Source organism: Sitodiplosis mosellana, unplaced genomic scaffold, assembly GCF_009176505.1.
Source record: "Sitodiplosis mosellana isolate CC-2019 unplaced genomic scaffold, AAFC_SMos_1.0 Smas_scaffold_931, whole genome shotgun sequence".
Lineage (NCBI taxonomy): Eukaryota > Metazoa > Arthropoda > Insecta > Diptera > Cecidomyiidae > Sitodiplosis > Sitodiplosis mosellana.
The window spans coordinates 1-9267 of NW_022596173.1; the positions used below are offsets into that span (position 1 = coordinate 1).

At 36.1% G+C, this 9267-nt stretch overlaps 2 protein-coding genes and 1 long non-coding RNA gene across 4 annotated transcripts; 1 reads left to right on the forward strand and 2 right to left on the reverse strand.

The window, feature by feature from the left end:
* Window positions 1-1215: 1215 nt before the first annotated feature.
* Window positions 1216-4566, reverse strand: LOC129570998 (uncharacterized). Its single transcript, XM_055450732.1, has 3 exons — window positions 4394-4566; window positions 3062-4277; window positions 1216-3009 (listed from the first exon to the last, which is right to left on the reverse strand). The coding sequence occupies exon 3, from the start codon at window positions 2987-2989 to the stop codon at window positions 1598-1600; it is 1392 nt and encodes a 463-aa protein (XP_055306707.1). The 5' UTR covers window positions 2990-3009; window positions 3062-4277; window positions 4394-4566; the 3' UTR covers window positions 1216-1597.
* On the forward strand, window positions 3826-6613 carry LOC129571000 (uncharacterized). 2 transcript variants are annotated; one of them, XR_008688198.1, is made up of 4 exons: window positions 3826-4090; window positions 4804-4908; window positions 5105-6095; window positions 6239-6613. It is a non-coding gene; the product is annotated as an uncharacterized LOC129571000 (long non-coding RNA). The 2 variants fall into 2 exon arrangements; XR_008688197.1 differs by having other exon boundaries at window positions 3827-4908.
* A 700-nt stretch (window positions 6614-7313) lies between these two features.
* Window positions 7314-9261, reverse strand: LOC129570999 (ATP-dependent DNA helicase Q4-like). Its single transcript, XM_055450733.1, has 5 exons — window positions 9208-9261; window positions 8831-9142; window positions 8166-8748; window positions 7891-8048; window positions 7314-7796 (listed from the first exon to the last, which is right to left on the reverse strand). Exons 2-5 carry the CDS (start codon window positions 9050-9052, stop codon window positions 7392-7394), a joined length of 1368 nt encoding a protein of 455 aa, XP_055306708.1. The 5' UTR covers window positions 9053-9142; window positions 9208-9261; the 3' UTR covers window positions 7314-7391.
* Window positions 9262-9267: the final 6 nt, after the last annotated feature.

Here is a 9267-nt window from a genome sequence, read left to right on the forward strand (position 1 = left end):
TTACGCTCAACACGAGCGATGAAATGAATGCCACAAACAACGAACGCCTGAATCTAACCAGCCAAATTATACGCAAAATGCAAACGGACACGCATCAAAACCAAAAAGTACGATCGCCAATGCTGAATATTGTATCGCATCAGCCGCTTGAAGAGCAATTCTGTGAAGTTTGGAGTACCGTTTCGAGCCGTGGATGGCTATCGGTGAAGGTAACACAAGTTCTTGATAATCTGTTGCAGTCATGTGGACCGTATTGGCTTGTCTCGAAGATGGTCAATGAAATTATTTTTTGTAAATTTTCCAAGTGGGAAAGTCGGGTCCACTTGCGAGACTTTTTTCTAACGAAAAAAAAAGATCTGGCCTCCAATTATTGCAACAATTTTTACTTGATTAAAAAGGTCTGAATCTCAATTACAATTTCCATCAATAGGATATCAGTAAATCCATGGACATAGTGTTTGCGGTTATGCATTTGAACATCCAAAAATGCACAGTAACTTTGCTGTCTGATATACTGCCAATCATTCTGTTGAACAAGACACAGTAAGTTAATTTAATACACATTTTAATATGACGTTTTATGAAAATCTCCCTTCTACTGTCGTCATTTGTAATCTCTATGCTCATTCTTCATTTTGATTTCAGAAAATTTGAGTTGATCGAACCACAGCTGTCGGTATTAGCTCGACTCTGTGTTTATTCCATAATGTCATCGCTTGAAAAGAATGCACAGAAAGCAAAGCTCTCGTTCAATGGGAACGATTCCAGTGATGAGCGCCCTGCTAAGATCCGTAAAATGAATGATTCACTATTAGAAATACTGTCAGATGGCCAAGAGAGAGCCGAAAATGTGACAAATGGTGACAACCAGTCATTGTTATATCTCTCTCAGTATCTCGTAAAATAGCTGAGACGGATATCTCAGCCAGCTGAAACGACGCAGGCGACGCATGACATAAGTCTGTGCTATGCACGTCTCTACATGGAATGAGTGTTTAAGTGAGCCATGCGGCATCCATACACAAAACACACTCAGTGGGATATGTTGTGGTGCTTTGTTCAAAGCTTATTTATACACTACATTGTTGTTATTCCATGTTGGCAGTATCATATACAATTCCATTACCAAAACATGCCAGCATTCCCTTCTATAACTATTGTATTTACGGTAAAAAAATATTCGATCAAAGTTTTGATAAATATTTACAAATAACATTTTTTTAAACATTTTTTTCTATATCAATTTATTGAAATAGGGGACATCATTTTATGATCGAACTATATTGGTATTGAAATATTTCAACTTATAGTTTGTAAAATTGTTGAAAGTTTAAAAGATCCGATATACGGCACACCGTTCACATTCAATTCAAATTTTTTCTCATGAGCTCCTATTTATTGTCTTAATTTTATATTATCCGTTGTATGTTTTGGTTTTATTTTAAATACATGTAACAAACTTCCATTCTAAAGAATGAATTAACTAGCTTTATTTTCCAATTTAACTTGAATCTGATATAGAAGAATGAATGTTTTTATGTATATGTGTTCCAGGTATATGTTTATTCCCACGGGAAAGAATTGAATAAATGGAAATTCAAACATTCGCCTCATTGGGTTCCAACGTTACGATCCTATTATATTCCTCATGGCGATAGAATCGCCATTTGTCGCCGCAACCTGCCCTGATTTCTTCATCCGTATCTCTAGTACGAAAAGTAAAACGTCTCAAAGACTCTAAATACGGCAACAAAGTTGGTAATACGTTTCTAGTGTTTTGAATCGCATTATCGAAAAAAATTTCTTTTAAAAATGGTAGCACAGCCACCAAATCCTCTGTCACTAACACATTTTTGAGTAAACCATAACGTGTAAACGTTAATTTTTCAATCATCGGATTTTCATTGATAAAATTAATGAAAAACCCAGGAAATGTGTGAAAACAATCAATTTCGAACTCTTTCAACTCACTGAATGAAAAAGGAATTTTTGTCAGGCTAGGAGCATTTATGTTGCATAATAAATATCGAATTTTGAATTTTTTAACATTTGAAAAATGTATCGAATTGTCATATTCTTGGACTTCAAAGCTATGAATATAAAGACTTTCAATAGATTGTAGATAGCGTTCACTGAAGCTATTGAAGTTATTGAAATTGCATGTACCGATCTCCAAACTTCTTATATTTGGATTAAGTTGGAATATGGTAGCAAGATTATCAAAAACCAGGACACTGTGACAACGCAATTTTAAATCTTGTAAATTTGGAAAATACTCCGATAGAACTGAGAGTTTATCTTCGAAAAATCGATTTAAATGCAAGCGATTCAATTTTGGGAACAGCGAGCTCAAACATTTCTCTTTAAAATTAATTAAAGCGTGGATTGTCAAGTCTTCGACGTTTAAAAATGGTTTTTCGAGGTATTCAATTCTCCACCCCTCGTCTAATGAAACTTTTTTTAATGATTCAGCGCAAAATTCGTCTATGTAACTCACAAGGCGTTTATAGTTTTCGGAACTATTTTTTTTATAAAATGAAAAAAACCGCAAATTGAGCTCGGTTATCAGGCCACCGAAGCAACGTACCATTTGAAAACCTTTTTTTAGATCTACAATCACTATATCTTCATCTCCTGTGTGTTTCTGAATATCTGTATAAGGCTCAAACATTATTATCCCCTTATCAGTGCTGTAATGTCTTATTTCCTGCTGATCAATCCTGACTGATTTCCCAGCATAGTTCCAAACGAATGGCATACGAGTGGCCAATTTAAGATATTTGTTGGAATCCGATACGTCAAGTAGGTCTTCCAAAGACAAATGAGCGAAGATTTTTTCCAAGCAAAATTGGTTGAGGTCAGTGATTTTTATGTGATTATTTGAATCTGTGCTCTCATCGAGCCTTTTCTTCTTCTGCTCCGGTTGACCATCTACAGTTTCCGTGCACTCTTGTTCCAATTCACCTTTTGCATCAGCCATTTCAGCCATTTTAAATAAATAACAAAGAACTGCAGTGGGGAAATCAATTATTTTCGAAATGTGTTGAATTATATATTATACCTACTCTCGAAAACACCAGGGAACAAAACTGAATCGAATTGAATGAAATAATTTGTCAAATAAATGGATTCTCTTCGAAATACAATTGAAAGTCACTTGAGTACATTTCTCTTTCTTGATAGCTCGTTGACATTATTGTAATAGCGCTGGTATATGTATTTGTCATATGTATACATAATACAATAGCATAGTACATATTAAGTATCATCTTAAATACTTAAACCACCGTTCAAAAGTCGTTCGAATAATGAAAAACATCAATTTCCGTAATTAAAATTTAAGAATATTATGTTTGATATGAAATTACTTTGACCGGTTATATTTACCTAGATGTAAAAAAAACAAATTTGTATCATTTATTTTCTAACGAATTCTTCTAGCAAATCCATTTTACTCATTAAGTCGTACTTGAAATTGAAATATTTTTGAAATCAAGAAGAATCATTGTTTATATGGAACAAAAGAAAACTTCCCATACGCTCCCCGTATGGTTCAACTATTAACTTGTGCGGAGATGCGTGGAGTTTTGTTATTGTCCAATCTAAAATTGATACGCAGCTAAGGGATAGAAATTCATACATAGCTAAAATCAAAACCCACAACAACAACAAAAATAAAACAATGCGAATAAACATATGAAATTTGGATCAGGGATCGAAAATCAGTTGACGTTTCTCATACAAACCGATTTTGGAACGGTTTTACTGCTCGCAGCAAACCGTATCAAGCGAAACGTTCTGAGTATGGTTTGTATGAGCAACGTTCAAGCGTGTTGTCACTGTGTTAGTATTGTTAATAATACACGTGAGCATAAACGTTTCTGTGTGCCATACAAACCATTTTTCAGAACGTTCCGAATGGTTTGGTTTGTTCACACACTCAAACCAAATATTCGCTTTAGTTTGGTTTCGATCCCTGATTTGGATTTTAGTTCATAGCTTTCATTCAATAATTTCGTATAACAAAATATGTTGAGAATGATTCTTAGCGGTGAAAATACTTTAGAGCATTTGCAGTTTGGTTAACACAGTTAGTGCGATCATTGAATTACGTGTATAAAATATAGAGAGAGAGACTCAAATTAATCAAGCGTGAATATTCGTTTTGCGATGTCGTCAATCATCCAGTCGATTGATGCTAAGAGCTTCTCGCCAGTTACAGCACTCACTCCCACGACGCTCCAATGATGCGTTTCAATTTTGTCCAATTCCAAAATCTGCGACGGAAAAAGCAAATGAATTTCGTTGCACAAGTTTGTTTATGGTTTTGCGCGTTTTTCAAGTTGTTATTTGACAACTAAAACGCGTTACAAACTAAAAATCGGTTGTTTACGTGTATAAAGATTTTTCACATCCTTTCCAAAAGTTCAAAGATTTATATAATTATAAAATGGACAAAGGAAATATTTTTAAAGAGCTGGAGAAAGTGTTGGAAGAAAAAGTTAATCCAGATAGATATAACAAATGGAACGACTGATGTGTGCGCGTCGTCCAGCTTCATGTTTGCACACAAACTCGCACAAGTTCGCGCATGTTGTTTTAATACGGAACTTGTCAACTGAGTGGAATCATGCAAGTTCTCTGGTGAATGAAACAATTTCGTGCGCGTTTATATCATTTTTTTACAAGTTTTCACGTAGTTAAATCCCCCTAGGAAAAACCTGCAATCGTCAGCCTTTTATTCTCAGCAGCTCATATATATATACTTTTTCTGTTTTTTCTTCTCTTTCTCTCTTTATTTAGATAATCGTTTATGTCAAGAGTTGAATACTGCAATCAGTCGTTTTCTGCATCACCGTGAATATGTTGAAGACGTCATCACAACAGCCAAGAAGATTTGATCGCCAGGTGTGTGTTTGAGTGAGGGAGTGTTTGTGTGGATTTGACTATGTTTGAGTTTGCATAGCTCTTTTTCTTTCCTGTCTTTGTCTTTGTCTTTCTCTTTATCCTTCTCTCTCTCTCTATTTGTTTTTATTTTCATTTCTCTCTCTGATGATATCTTTCTCTTTCATTTCTCTCTTTCTCTTTCTATCTCTTTCTGAAGATTCGCCAATTTACTTCAACAGCGCATTCCAAATCAAGGCGATCAAGACAATCAAGTCAATGACCGAGGTGAGATCGAAAGTCGTCGGCCAATTCGCTTTTGGTTACCCAGCTGAATGCGCCGCAAGCTCAATTTGCATCTTTACAGCGCCTCATAAACTGGCCACCAGGCGATCCAGGCGATGTAATGCTTAACATCGATGTTTCGTCAGAAGCAGGGGGCGTTTATCTACAGGCTGATCGAGTCTTCAGCTATGCCGAGGCCGCCACAATTTCATGAGGGCGACGACTATTTGGTGCGACGCACAATTATGATTTTAGCGCGAAAGCCTGCTGTTGAGCTACCTCCACCGCCACCAACACAAACACCAATGCCATTGGTATCGTCGCCGTCACCACCTGAAAATAATGATGATGATGTTGTCAATGATGTCGTGAAAAAGCAACGAAAAATCAAAAAAAAAAATCAAAACTAAAAAAGAGAAAAAGGAGATTTAGAACGCAAATCTCTTTGTTAAATTTCGAATCGATTAATTGCTCATATTTATCAAAAACGCCATGCCTTCATGCCATGAATCGTAAACAGATGATTAGCCGAATTACAAGCGATAAAATAGCAAAGGAAGCTCATCCATACGCCAAAACATATTTTTCTTTGATAATACATTTACTTGTTCTGAAATATGTGTGCATTCAAAGGGTTAGACACAAATTCATACTCAACAAACACTCGGCGATACTAGAATCTACTCGATGCTACTCGGTGCCATTTGGTTCAGTGTAATGTGTAGTATACACAGAGAACTGTCAAAGTCAACTGAGTGTTTTGAGTAGTTTCGAGTTTACATTTAAAATGCATGGAGTTACTCGGAACTACTCGGTGCAAAATGAGACAAATTCGTCAAAACTTGTACGTTAAAAAACTGTGTCTACCCCCTTGTGTGCATTGGTTCCTCTAGTGAACACTTCATTTGGTTCTTTATTATGCAGAGGTTATCAGCTTTTCTGTTTTTTTATTACAATTTTTATAAATAAAATTCCAAATTTAACGTCAGATAAACTAGTTTTTTTGTGAATTTGGTTTGCTCTTTTTCGAAATCTTTTTTTGTTTTCAAAAATATTTCTGAACTTTCAGTAACTGCGTGTACACCTGGAAATAATAGCTACAAAGTAGGAATGGTTATCGATGAGGACTATCCTCAGATAGGAAACGTTGAAGAGTTTGTTGACGATCCAATTAATCCACATGTATGCCAACTCAATGAAGGAACATCACATTTGCTTGTGTCACAGCCAAATCATCCGAACAACACTTATTCAGACAAAAGAAATCAATCGAATGATGCTGCAATGTACTATTTTTCTAAGGAGAGCAGAGTGTCGAAGCTAAAATCAAAGCGACAACCGAAGAAAAAGAATAATGGGACAATTGAAGTGCTTTGTAATCAATAAATTTGATTAAAATGATTCGAATCACTTCGAGTTTATTGTAAAAAAAAAACATATGTATAAAATCTAGATTGCCACAGCTTTTCTCTTTTTTTATCTTTTCCTTTTTAATTATGGAGACAAATTCCATTTTTTTTTATATTCTTTTATTTAAAATTATCTTTACAACTTGTCAACTAGCCACTATTTAAAACAAACTCTACCTTGAAGTAAAATTTCGCATAGATTTTCTCTCTTTCTCTTGTCTGCTCATTGAATTGCATGTTTTCTCAAAAAATCTTCTTCTTTACTGCACTTCAACAGCTCACTTGCTTAGTTGTAAACCGTTCTTTCTTCTTTTCAGAAGAAAAAAGTGCATTGCTAAACGTTCTTTCTTTCTTTTTTCTCTTTCTTCTTGTTGCTCTCATTTGTTGATAAGAAATGTTACGTTTTCGCGTTGCTCTTGGTATATGGCGAAATATGATATTTTTTTGCATATGAAAACAGGGAAAAAATTAAAAATCATTTTTAAAATAACAACAAGAAAAATCTTAACATTTCTGTAGATCATTGGCTGTGGGCAGTAAAAATGGATTTTCATTATTTTCTCAAGTCTCGCCTCGATTCCGAACAGCCATATGGCCAGTTGAGCAACAACTGACTCTCGTGCACATTTTATTTGCATGAAGAACAGAAATGTTGTTTTTTTTCCTTAACATTTTTTTAATACGAACATTTCAATAGATTTCAATGAAATACAGGGAAGTAAAAAAAACATTTCGTTCAATAGCTCTACGAGATTTGATTTTAATCCATTTAAATGTTTCATATCGAAAATCAATTACTTAATCCTAAACAGTCTATGTTCGAAGTTTCAAGATAACTGTGTTTGCCAATTTAACGATATGATTGAAATCAGTCTTTAAATGTGCGCGCCAGTGTTTGCAGCGGCTCCAAATCACCGCTGGGAACACGGGACTTTGCACTCCATGGAAGATTCTTGCCAAACTACGACCGGTGAACTTATTCTCTGGGTATCGTGAAATCATGGTATAAACATCCGAAATGATGTAATCATCCATAGCCGGATCTGGCGGTGGTAGTTCCGTTATACTTGCTGCATAGTCAACTCTCTCGTTGGACTGGAAGTATTTGCGAACGAGCTGTTTTAGTCGCTCCGATCGCTCATCGTTCGGTTCAACTGCTGCACAAGCCAATGATGATTTCACGGCAACCGATGTCAAACCACGGAAAACATTCTCCAACTAAACGAAAAATTACAAATGATTCATTTAAATTTGCAACAAGAGACGATTGATTACAGAAAAATGAAATTATTCCACGAATTGTTACGCTTACTTGATTTACTTGATTGTTCTCTTGCTCCTTGACTCGTGAGAATAGCATATCGAGTGTTGAATCAAGTTCAGCTGGAGTAAGATCACCGGGAGCCATGACACGAAAACCGAGATCAGAGAACTCTACTGAAATGTTCGACCGCTTAGAAGCACCATTTTCTAAGAAGACATTTTTTATTCAGAATTTTGAAATAATAAAGAATTTTACTCAAATCAACACAGCTCAAAATATAGAACAGAAGAAAGAAAAAAAGATCCGATTTTAAATGAACCAACCTGTTGTCCATTCAAGCTGTTTGAGTTGATATTTGACCACTCCGCTGTTCCATCCGATGGCCGATGCGATATCAATCACGGGGAATTCAATGAAGGTTGAGTTGTCGTGTGAGATTCCCTTCCGTATGTCCAGTGCAATGGCCATTGCCAGTGGAGGACATTTTAAGGCGGCATTCTTGAGTGCCTTGGGTCCACCGTATGAAAGAACTTTGCACTGAATGTACGCTTTACTCAATGCTTTCACATATCGTTGATCGTGTAATTCCAAGTAGCACAATAGTGTCGCAATGTTCTCCTCCGGAATATCCAATTCGTTAATGGTTTCATCAACGGAGAAGCAAATTTCATGACCGGGGCAATTTCGATTGCCAGATGAGCCTTCTTCCACTTCGTCATTCCAGTTGATACCTTGAAGAGCATCAATATCTGCTTGAACCGCATCCTCAGCGCTGGCTTTCACTGCAGCCGGTTCAGACTTTTTACAAGCACACGGTTTGAAAATCTTGTGCAAAAGCTTACGAATGATGTGACGATCGATAGAATTTGCGTAAATGTGACGACGCAATTCCACTTTGTCTTCACCCTACAAATTGGAATCGATATGTGGTTTGAATAAATGACTCTATGACCAACAAAAAGTGAATTCGATGAAGAATTTTTCCTACTTTCGAATCCAAAAACAAGTGACAATGTGCTGGTTTTCCATCACGACCGGCTCTTCCCACTTCTTGCACGTAGCTCTCGAAATTCATGGGCATATTGTAGTGAATGACACATCGAATGTCCGCTTTATTAATACCCATTCCAAAGGCTATAGTTGCAACCACAATCTTTAGATCACCACGCATGAAAGCATTTTGAATTGTACGTCGTCTGGAGCCAGCCATTCCCGCGTGATACGGTTCAATGGTCGTTTTTAATGCACGCCTACGCTTTCCACTTGAATTTCGAAGCTCTAACTCTCGAGCAATGTTATCCTTTTTGCAAATCGAAATATATTAGCTGAGAACAATTTGATAAAAAATGACTAAAATAACGTTACCTGGAAGTAGGTTCTCAAATTCTTTGCCACTCGTTCGCATTCATCACGTCGTGAGCAATA

Coding starts and splice junctions, on each gene's coding strand:
- LOC129570998 (XM_055450732.1), bottom strand. CDS start 2,989: ATGGCTGAAATGGCTGATGCAAAAGGTGAATTGGAACAAGAGTGCACG.
- LOC129570999 (XM_055450733.1), bottom strand. CDS start 9,052: ATGGCTGGCTCCAGACGACGTACAATTCAAAATGCTTTCATGCGTGGT. Junction 8,749..8,830: donor ACTTGTTTTTGGATTCGAAA/GTAGGAAAAATT, acceptor TCCAATTTGTAG/GGTGAAGACAAAGTGGAATT. Junction 8,049..8,165: donor ACAGCTTGAATGGACAACAG/GTTGGTTCATTT, acceptor ATGTCTTCTTAG/AAAATGGTGCTTCTAAGCGG.